Consider the following 10,079-nt stretch of genomic DNA (forward strand, 5'->3'; position numbering starts at 1 on the left):
GCAAATGAACCGCTAATTGCACCGCTGGAGCTAGCCCGTGTCTGTGGACCCGTGGCCCTTTATCGAGCTTTCTCCCACTGTTTTCACCGAGCGTTATTTTTTCCCTTTCCCCCGAGCGGGGGGTCGGGCTAACGGAGGCCGATGATTTCTCGGTGGAATGCGAGGCTTTGTGAAGCCCCTTTTGAGGGTGCACCGCGCATCAAGGGCTGTGGAAATAAACGTGGCTTGACCTGACGTGTGACATCCACGCGCCCGCGTTTCGGAATTAGTGAATCAGTTCACCCAGAAATGTTTTATGTACTTCGGGGCGGGGTCGGATTGCATGTTTTCAAACAACAGCGTCTCGTCAGCCAGCGCCGACGCGAAGCGCATGGGATGATTTCGGCTTGGTTTGCGTTTTTTTCTCTGATCAACACACACTCTACCCCCACCCCGCGTTCGATCACTGCGGGTCGTTACCGCAGTGATCGATGGAAGACGCTAGACACTGTGTTCAAAATGAGTCACTCACCTGTTCACTCCTCGCTTCCTCCCACACACTAAACTCCACATGAGTTGACTGCACGGGGGAAGAGTGTCAGACAATTAACAGAGCTGTTTAAAAAAATAAAATAAAAAAAACCTGTTTCCTAAGCGACGGCGGCAGAACCGCTTTGCGTTCGCACGGACGACGCGGAAAAAGGGCGAGCCGCGGCTTTTCCCTTTTCAAATTTGCGACGGCCATTCCAACGCTCTGGCGCCCGGAACGAAAGGAAAGCGTCGGGGAATGAAACTGCGATCGGCTTTTGCCTTTTTTTCAAACTGGGCAACCGCGACGGAAAATGCACCGTGGGCGCACGGAGAGAAAGAAATGAAATTGATAAAGAAAAACGCGAAACCGCCGAAACGATTGAATCGACGAAGATCGAAGGAGATGAGAAGACGCGAGCGCGATCAAGGTTTCTCCTCTGCGCGCGCGCTCGTATTCGAAAATCGGAGCGTTGGAAAAAACAGTGCCTTATCGTTCAATATTACACCTGACACACACATTACACGGAATTGTGGAGAGGAATGCTCCTTCTCCAATTTGAACATTTGAATAAAGCTGCATGTTTGCTTACAGTGCACTAATGGGGTAATTGATGGTTGATATGTATATAATAATATGAAGTTCATATAAAGGTATTTGTGTTTGTATGTGCGTGTGTTCCGTGCCCCGTGCACTCTGTGGTTTGTTTACTCACAGACACACGTCTACGGCGCGTTAGTGTCTCGGACAACCCCCGCGCCGCCGTGTCCGGGCGAGAGGGGGGTGGGGGGAGACCCCCCGCGCCGGTCAGCGTTACCTAACCTCTGGTTCCGCAACATCAGCACCGCCGATGGATCCTCTTTATAAATAGTCTCCTTTTCCGACCGCCCGCCCCTGCGCCGGGCTCCCACCTACCCACTCCGCCGCGGGCCTGCCAAGGAGCGGCTTTAAGAGCGAGGGAGGGAAAAGGAGAGAAATAGAGAAGAGGAGAATGAGGAGAGAGAAGGATGAGGAGGACACGGGCGAGGAAGGAAGGACCTTTTATGGGCCGGAAAAAAGTCTTTCCCCTTTTCCCTTTCACTTTCTGCGCCCCGCCCTCTCTCTCTCTCTCTCTCTCTCTCTCTCTCTCTCTCTCTCTCTCTCTCGCGCGCTCTCGCGCTCTCGCGCTCTCTTTCTGCAACTGCCGTCTGATGTTTTCTTCCCTGTGTGTTCCGCTCTTTCAATTACTCCCCTCCCACACACACACACACACACACACACACACACACACACACACACCTCCACAGCAAGTCCCAGTTCCCTCTCTTTTTCATCGACATCTGTGTGATTCACTCAATCTTTTCTTCTTTCTTAGCCTCAGTCTCTCGCTCTCTCTCTCTCTCTTTCTCTCTCTCTCTCTCTCTCCCTCCGCGTCCAGCTCCACCTTTTCGGCGCTCTCTACCTATTCGAGTGAGCATTTCTGACACAGGAGCGGACACCTTGTTGCCGTGGCAACCACACAATGGCCCCTGCGAGGCTAATGAGCGGCGAGGGGAGGATGAGCAGATGCGAGGGAATAAGAAGGAAGAAGAGCGGAGAACTGGTGAATTGATGAATTGACAAATTAAGAACACTAAAAAACAAACAAACAAACAAAAAACAGAACAGAGACAAAAATGGGTGTTTACTGGATGGAGCACTCGGGTGAGAGAGGGGAGATGGACAGAGAGAGAGATATTCAGAGAGAGGGATGAGTATAACACAAAATAAAAATGTTAAAAAATCCTACAAAAATAAAATCTATGTGCACTTGTTCTTGATTTATCATTATTGATTATTTCATGTATTTTTATCAAGATTATCATTATTATTATTGTTGTTGATTATATTATTATTTTATTATTTAGTTGATTTTCCTTTTTTTATTATTGTCATAATTTATCCATTCATATATTTCATTATGGGTTATGCCTAATACTAAATTTACAATATACATTGTCAAGCTTTGGCAATGTCAGAATCTCCGTCATGACAATAAAGCAAATTGAACAGAGAGAGAGAGAGTGAAGCTGATGTCACAGAACACCAAACAGACACACGCACCTCGTGCTTCCTCAGTGAGCGTGTGAGTCGGCGATGACATCAGCGTTAAGTGGAGGGCTCGATCGTACGGTTTTGAGAGCAAAACACACACTCAAAAGGAATGGCGTATGAAGAGGTCTCAATCAAGTGTGTGTGCGTGTGTGTGTGTGTGTGTGTGTGTGTGTGTGTGGGTGGTGCTTGCGTGTGTGTGTGCGTGTGTAGATTTATGAGGCCGTTTGCACACCTTGTCGATTGATGATTAATAAAGAGAGACCGCATGTTGCGTTTGAAGCACGGACGGGTGAGGAAAGGATCAAGGATACAAGGATCAAAGTCAAGGCTGGGCTTGTGAACTCCTTTTTTGGGTCGACACACGCACGCATGCATGCACGCACAGACACACACCCACACGCACACACACACACACACACACACACAACTCAAAACGTACAGAAAACGTTCCCAGCCCGACGGACTTCCTCGCTTTCCTGCCGTCCCTCCTCCTCGCCTGGGAGTGGGCGTTTTGACTTACGGCCAGATTCGAGCCCGCTGCACAGAAAAGTTTCCCCCGTTAGCCGACAGCGTAACTTTTGCCATGACAACCGGGCCCCCACTCACCGCCACGGGAAAAAACAAGAGACGGGCGTCAGAGGAGCCGACGGACGTGTAAACCGCTGCGTTTAAGCCACAGACCGCTGCCAACGAGAAAACATGTCACTCGTATATTAATGGGAAAATATAAAATTCCCTTTTTGTGCGAGAGACTTGGACTCAGCAGGGGATGGGGGGCGACAGTATCCACAAAGCAGAAATGTTTATTTCATTTATCTCTCGGCTAACTCTGAAGATATGCGCTGGAGATTTCCACAAGGAGGGACTTGTTTATATCCTTGTTGTTGTTGGTGCTTAATCTACAAGCGAGGCTTAGCTCTGACCTCCGAGAAGTCCATGTTGCTTTTCCCCTGTGCTTTGCGCTGGGTTTCAGGGTGTCGTTGTGTTTGTGTCATAGAACAATAGTGGGGAAAAAAAATGAAATTTATTTGGGGGTTTGGCAAAATAACTTATTTGAATTACTTTACCAAGCGAGAATGCAGATTGCTTCCCTGCGTACAAACCAAACAAAGAAAAGCCTTGGTTCCATTTGCCCCTAGAGTATAAACAAGCTTGCTTTTGTGTATATGTTGATATGTATGTGTGTGGCTTTTTGTGTGTGTGTGTGTGTGTGTGTGTGTGTGTGTGTGTGTGTGCCTTGTTCTGTGTGTGGGGATGGGGGTTTTACCTGTTGCTCGTTGATTACTCTAATGAGCAACAGGCGAACAGCCACCCTGATCCCGAGCCCAATTACCTAGACCCAAGACAGGCGCGGCTGCTTAAACCACACCACCCTCACACCACAGTGTATTAGAATAAGCATCATTGCGAGGCCTTCGACATTAGAAACCAGAAAACACGTTTTGTGGTGCATGAAGTGTCAAAGAAAGCTTGTTTCACTTTATCACCGTCTGAACACGGCGGGAGCGCATACGAATCAACAGATATTGTGCGACTACAAATAAGATTCCTTGTTTCCTGACACCTAGTATCTAACACTGCTGTTACCGTGCACAAGAATGGGATAACGCCTCTTGGTTATCTCTCATTGTATTGTGCTATCTGGATATTACGATGGCAGCAAATCTCTTACACAGCTCTGTAAAAGGCCACAAAAACCATTTCAGGCCATTCTTTTGAAAGCCAAACCATGACAAGAATAAGTACAGTGTATGCGTCCATGAAGGTTTAAAATGATCCATCTATGCCTAATGCCCAGAGTGGAGTTCAACATTGGATCCACATTGACTGATTCCACCTTCAGAATGAGGAGGTGGCTGGCTTAGGCGTCGGAAAGTGTCGCACGCCAACACCTCTGCACGAGACGTTTGACACACACACACACACACACACACGTACACACACACACAGGGGCGTCACACATCTAGGCAGATTCCATTGAACTGAGAGGGATGGCCGGTGCCACCGCCATCCCAACAAGCTCGAGAGTTTGATGGGGCTACGATGAGAGAGAACAAGAGGTCTTTGCGGGCGGGGGAGTTGTTGGGGAAGAAATAATGGACGACATAATATGCTCCCCGGCTCCGGTTAACTACTTGAGCACATTGTATTTTCTGAGCTCACGCAGAAGACACCGAAGAGCGCCAATTTAATTTCAATTATTAATTTAATTAATTTCATTTCATTTCATTTCATTTACCAACGTCAATAATACACTCCTCGTCGCCCAGTCCTACTCTGCACAATCCACAACGGCCTCCGAGCGGTTACAGCATCTTGGCAGCGAGCTCGACCCCAACAAAGAAATATGTTTTCAGTTTATTGGATCCCAAGGCAAAGGCCATTAAAATTTTATTTGGAGTCCAGATCGAAGGAGTTGGACAACACCTGCGCCAGGCTATAAAAGATAAAAATGGAAAGACTAGACTGTCTGTGTCAAAGTGTAAGACAATGAGGTGTAATAATAAAATATTGATGCATCCGCACAGCTTTTCACCTGCCGCGCAACATTTTGCTTTACATTTTTCTTGGATCGCTGGGGAAACTTGGCAATTCATGAGGTCACTGGTAAACAACTGCAAGACCATAGAGAGGAATTTGTGGAACAGAGCGGAACAGTGGAAGATGCAAAGCAAATAAATGGCGTTACTTTTCGTTGGTCACGTACCATGGTAAAATGTGCCAAAATGGAACATTGTTTTTTTACATTGTTTTCATGTCACTCAATCGCTTTACCGAAAAACATGAAGTGGAAATGTGCTTTCTAGTTAGGAAATTCTGACAGTGTCAGAATCGCATGAAACCTCGAAATGCAATCCACTGAAGTTGTGTTGCATTCCCCTGTGCGGTGCTTTAAACAAGAAAAAATTAAATGCAAAGTACATTGTTTCTGCATTTGCCCAAATGCTGTTGTAGTCTTCAAAATGTTAAAAACACAGTCCAATCACAATCATCTCCCAATAGAGAGGCATTGTTGAGGCTGGGGGGATTACAGACAGATGGCTAATCGATGCCAGACAAAGAGGGGGCACAAGAATGGTATGTGCGTTGCATTTCACGTTGTTCCACTGTGATAATGGCATTTAAATATTCAAATTCCATGCAAATTCCTCCCCGTGCCGCACTTGGCAGACTTTCCCCGTCAGAAACAAGTACAATCTGTAGCAATACTTACTGTTTTGAATTGACAAGTTTTAACGATTCCAGCACCAAGATCTTTGGGACTTGGGTGATGATTTCAACAAAGGAAAATTTGGGTTTTCATGAGTGTCACTGAAGTTGGGGCTTTTTTGCTTAAGAGGACTTCAGAGGGTAGATTCTGTTCTCGAAGCTTGAGGCCTCAGCTGTCGAGAACCCCTCATGGACATACGCAGCACATCTCCGTCAAACCTAACCCAAAAACCTACCGGTGAGCTGACAGTCGTCGTTGGAGCCCGCGGAGTCCTCCTGGTTGGGGCTGAGCGGGGGGCTGGCAGGGGGGCTGGTGCTGAAGCTGGCGTAGCCCAGGGACGAGCTGACCTCGCTGGGCTCACAGCTGTGGTTGACCGGCCTCTGGACGTCCAACGACGAGGACAGGGAGGTCCGCTGCTTGGGCTGAACGGAGGGAGAGCAGGATGGTGTTAAAGACTAGGAGCTGGTGATGTTATTTATTTCAATGCCAATTTTAATTTTTATGCCCAAAACACTGAGTTACGGGCCATTTACTGCTTTGAAATAAATAACGAAATCCCTTAAAAAAACTAAATCATGCGACACTTTTACTCTGACTAGACATATCGATATATTTTTGCTCCAATAAAACTTAAAAGATACAGAATTTTGATAGATTGTGTATGCGTGTGTATATTATGTATAGCACGTGCAATATGCCTCTTGTGTAATGTACAGTTAATCTTACATAAGGATTCTAAGTGACACACTCAAATCTAGATGTCAACAGCAGTTATCGTGAGTCTCAATTTGGTTGTGTTTTAGCATATTGCATATGCTTCTAAGTATGCGACACACATACAAGGACTCCAACGCATACTGGATGTCAATGTGATTTATGTAACTTGAAGCTGGGACATAGAAGAGAAAGAGAGACGGAGAGAAAATTATGAAAAAAAAAGAAAAAAATGGTGACAGAAGAACAGACAGGAAATAAATTGGCAGACGGTGAATTCAAAAGGTAAAAAGGACGTGAGTGGGCAAAAGAGAGAGAGCGAGACAGAGAAGGGAGAGTGAAGGATGAGGTGACGGACGGATGAACAGACGGCTGGTGAAAGACTTTTACATGATGAGGCACTAAGAGCTCTCTGCTCCACCATCAAAACAAGCTGCTGCTGGATGCCTCACAAGGACCAGGTAGGAGTGTGTGTGTGTGTGTGTGTGTGTGTGTGTGTGTGTGTGCGCGCACACGCGCGCATGGTTCAACCCAGGTTTTGATGCTCCAGTGTCAGGCTCTCTGATTGGTTAAAAGGGGGCCCGTCACATGAAGGACGAACGGCTGATGGGAGGATTGGGAGAAAAAGGGGAGAGGAGAGGAGAGGAGAGGAGTGGAGAGGAGAGGAGGAGAGAAGAGGAGAAGAGGAGAGTAGAGGAGAGGAGTGGAGAGGAGAGGAGGAGAGAAGAGGAGAAGAGGAGAGTAGAGGAGAGGAGAGGAGAGGAGGAGAGAAGAGAGGGGATTGGGAGGAGATGAAAGGGGAGGATGGGGACAGGTGAGATGGGGAAAGGAAAGGCAAAAGGAAAAGGAGGAAAGGAGAGGAGAGGTGAAGAGTAGAGGAAAGGAGAGGAAAGGAGTCGAGAGAGAGGGGAAGAGGAAAGGAGGCAATGAGTGAATGAAAGACAAGGACACAAGGGGCCGGGGGAGGGGAGGGGAGGCGTGGATGGAAAGCAAAGGAAGACTTTGAGGAAAAGTATTTTGGCCTGGACGGTGAAGTGTGTAAAAGAAGCGGTCGGGGAGCGTCCCCTGGGCCACGTCTCTGTTTAGATTTTGCTTTTGCTTTTATTACTTTATGTATTCATGAATTCATGTCACCGGTCTGTTATTCTCCATTGTCATTTCATTCATTAAGTAGAATGACGTTTCAAGAGTCGAGTTGTTTTGTTTTTTTTCGTTTTTTTTCCCACGCATAGAATAAAGGAGCTCTTATTCAAACAATGGTAATTGGTGACCCTGAGCCCCGCCTGCCCCAGACCCCTCCTCCGCCACCCGGAGACATCAGCGGCCGACTGGGACCCGGGTTCGTTCCGGGGCCCGACGCGTCGAAGAAACACAAAAACTGCGGCGGCAGATGGAGTGGAAAGCCTGGCGGGCGGGGGACGAGGCGATGATGCATGGGGCTGATGGATATGCAAATCGTTTTGTTTTTTGATTTTGTTGTATTTATCCGACGTCTTGGGGGATCACTCCCGGAATTGCGCTGAAAGTTAGACTCGGAGTAAAAAAAACAAAACAAAAAAAACAAAAACCCTGACCCTCGGAGTAGGACATGAAAGGTACCGAGCTTCCTCCACGCACTTTCGGCGAGGAGTTGGACTTCTCTTTGGAGAATGAGCGGCTCCTTCGTTCCAAATAATAATGACGTACCGTACGTCTTGCACCGTCTGTTTCTTAGACGGAGTGTCCCAATCCTGTCCTGCCTTGATTCCCCGTCTGTCTCTAGGTCCCTCTGTCCCTCTCTGGCTCCCTCTGTCTGTGTCTGGTGTCACGTCACATCCCTGACACTGCACACGTGTCCCAGGTCAGAAAATCTCACCACCTGTCTCCACCTTCCTCGTCGCTCCTTGGGTATTTAACATGGTCCCGTTCACTCTGTCGGGGTCGGTTCGTTGCACGTGTCCCTGCACATGTCCCTGCATGTCTTTAACGTCTCTGTTCCTGCAAGCCTCCCTGGGTGTGTGCCCCGAACTCTCGATCCCTGATCCTCCACCGGCTCCTCTGCTCCTGGTCCCTGGTTCCCGAGTCCCTGCCTGTGCGTGAGTCCCCGCCTTCCCAGTCACGAGTCCCTGTCGGTCCCCATCCCCTTTCGGTCGCCTGTTCCTGATTCCCTGCCTGTCTACCCATTAAACCCCTGTGTAAACTCCTAAAACCGTGTGTCCTGCGTTTGGGTTCATCTTGACCATCATCCTTAACACTGACGGAGCGGTGATCTTCATAATGCTGACGACATCCACGGCTCCAGAGAAACCGGCGACTTTGCATGAATGGATTTCTGTTTTGGCATCACCTCACATCGAGCTTTGGGAAAATGAATGAATCAACGTCGCCGGGGCTCGATTGACGATTCCACGAATCGTTGGCCGGGATAGGACTGAGTCATCCTCCTCGTCACGTGAAGTCGATAAAAAAAAAAAAAATAAATAAAAAAAAAAGTTTCATTTTTCCTGCAGAACGGGCCACGCGATCTCCCCGTAGACGCTGAAATCGGGTTCCCGCACGAGACGATCGCAGAGAACAGATTCCGTCCCCCATCCGAACGATCTTCTTCAGGACGTTTCCGTGACAATCACGCCCCTGCACAGCGGTTGCGTGGAGGCGTCTACGGGGAACACCAAATTGGTCAGGAAATCGACAGAGCTCTCCTAAATTCTGCTGGAGACAGGAGTAGTTTCCGGGGTTCAGACAGCTGATGAAATGCCTTTACCCCCGACACCTCAAAGTAGGAGCGGATCTGTTCATTTTCGGACGGACACCGTTCTCCTACTCAGACGAGCCGCCGCCCGCACGGGCCGTCGTCATTCTTTTTTTTTTCCTCTCTTCACTACCTTAACCCAAATCTTATGTTTGGGCACTGTTAAAGCTTGCTGTCCAATATGCCTCGGTCCCGGTCTCTCCGTTTTTCAGTGCAGACGTCACACACGTCTGCACTGCAAACACGTGCTCATTAGAGGCACGCGGGCGCGCAAACACTCACGCACACGGAGCTCTGACGCCCGCCTGCTGCTGACAACGCAAGCAAGGCGGCGGCTAATGAACATGTCACGGCTGATCGGAAGTGGATTAATCAACACACGCACGCACGCGCACGCACGCACACACACACACACACACCACACACCAGAAACCTACTCTTATTGAACTAGTGAAAAAATCATCTTTTTCACATGTGAGGTTTGACTCTATTATTGTTTTTGTGTGTGTGTGTGTGTGTGTGTGTGTGTGTGTGTGTGCAGGCACCTTTTATGAAAAACGCCATGCCCGTCTCCCCGACAAATGGGATTTCACACCTGAGGCAAAGAGGGAATACATAGCGTTTTGCGAGCCCGCGTGTTTGCTCACACGCATGCACAAGTGTTGGTTTGTGGAATCGCAAGCTAATTTATGAATCTCAATTACTGTAATTATCCAAGCCCAGGTATAGGGGCCGATGGAAGGGGGTTCCAATGCTGATGAACGAAGCTGCAAAACCACTTTATATGTTAACTCCCAGAGAGGGACAGTGGAGGCCATTAATGAATGCTAATGGACGGAATA

General features: G+C 48.2%; 1 protein-coding gene across 3 annotated transcripts in view; it reads right to left on the bottom strand.

Annotated features, from left to right (window-relative positions):
* anks1b (ankyrin repeat and sterile alpha motif domain containing 1B) overlaps window positions 1–10,079 on the bottom strand; it is a gene marked incomplete at its 5' end in the record, with an annotated part of 200,103 nt that overhangs the window by 73,639 nt on the left and 116,385 nt on the right. For all 3 annotated transcript variants that reach the window (XM_080022088.1, XM_080022087.1, XM_080022092.1), the window contains one exon: window positions 6,028–6,214. In XM_080022088.1, coding sequence (XP_079878214.1) covers window positions 6,028–6,214 — 187 coding nt within the window. The remainder of the gene's footprint in view (window positions 1–6,027; window positions 6,215–10,079) is intronic.

The sequence above is a fragment of the Zeus faber genome (assembly GCF_960531495.2).
Source record: "Zeus faber genome assembly, chromosome: 21".
Classification (NCBI taxonomy): domain Eukaryota; kingdom Metazoa; phylum Chordata; class Actinopteri; order Zeiformes; family Zeidae; genus Zeus; species Zeus faber.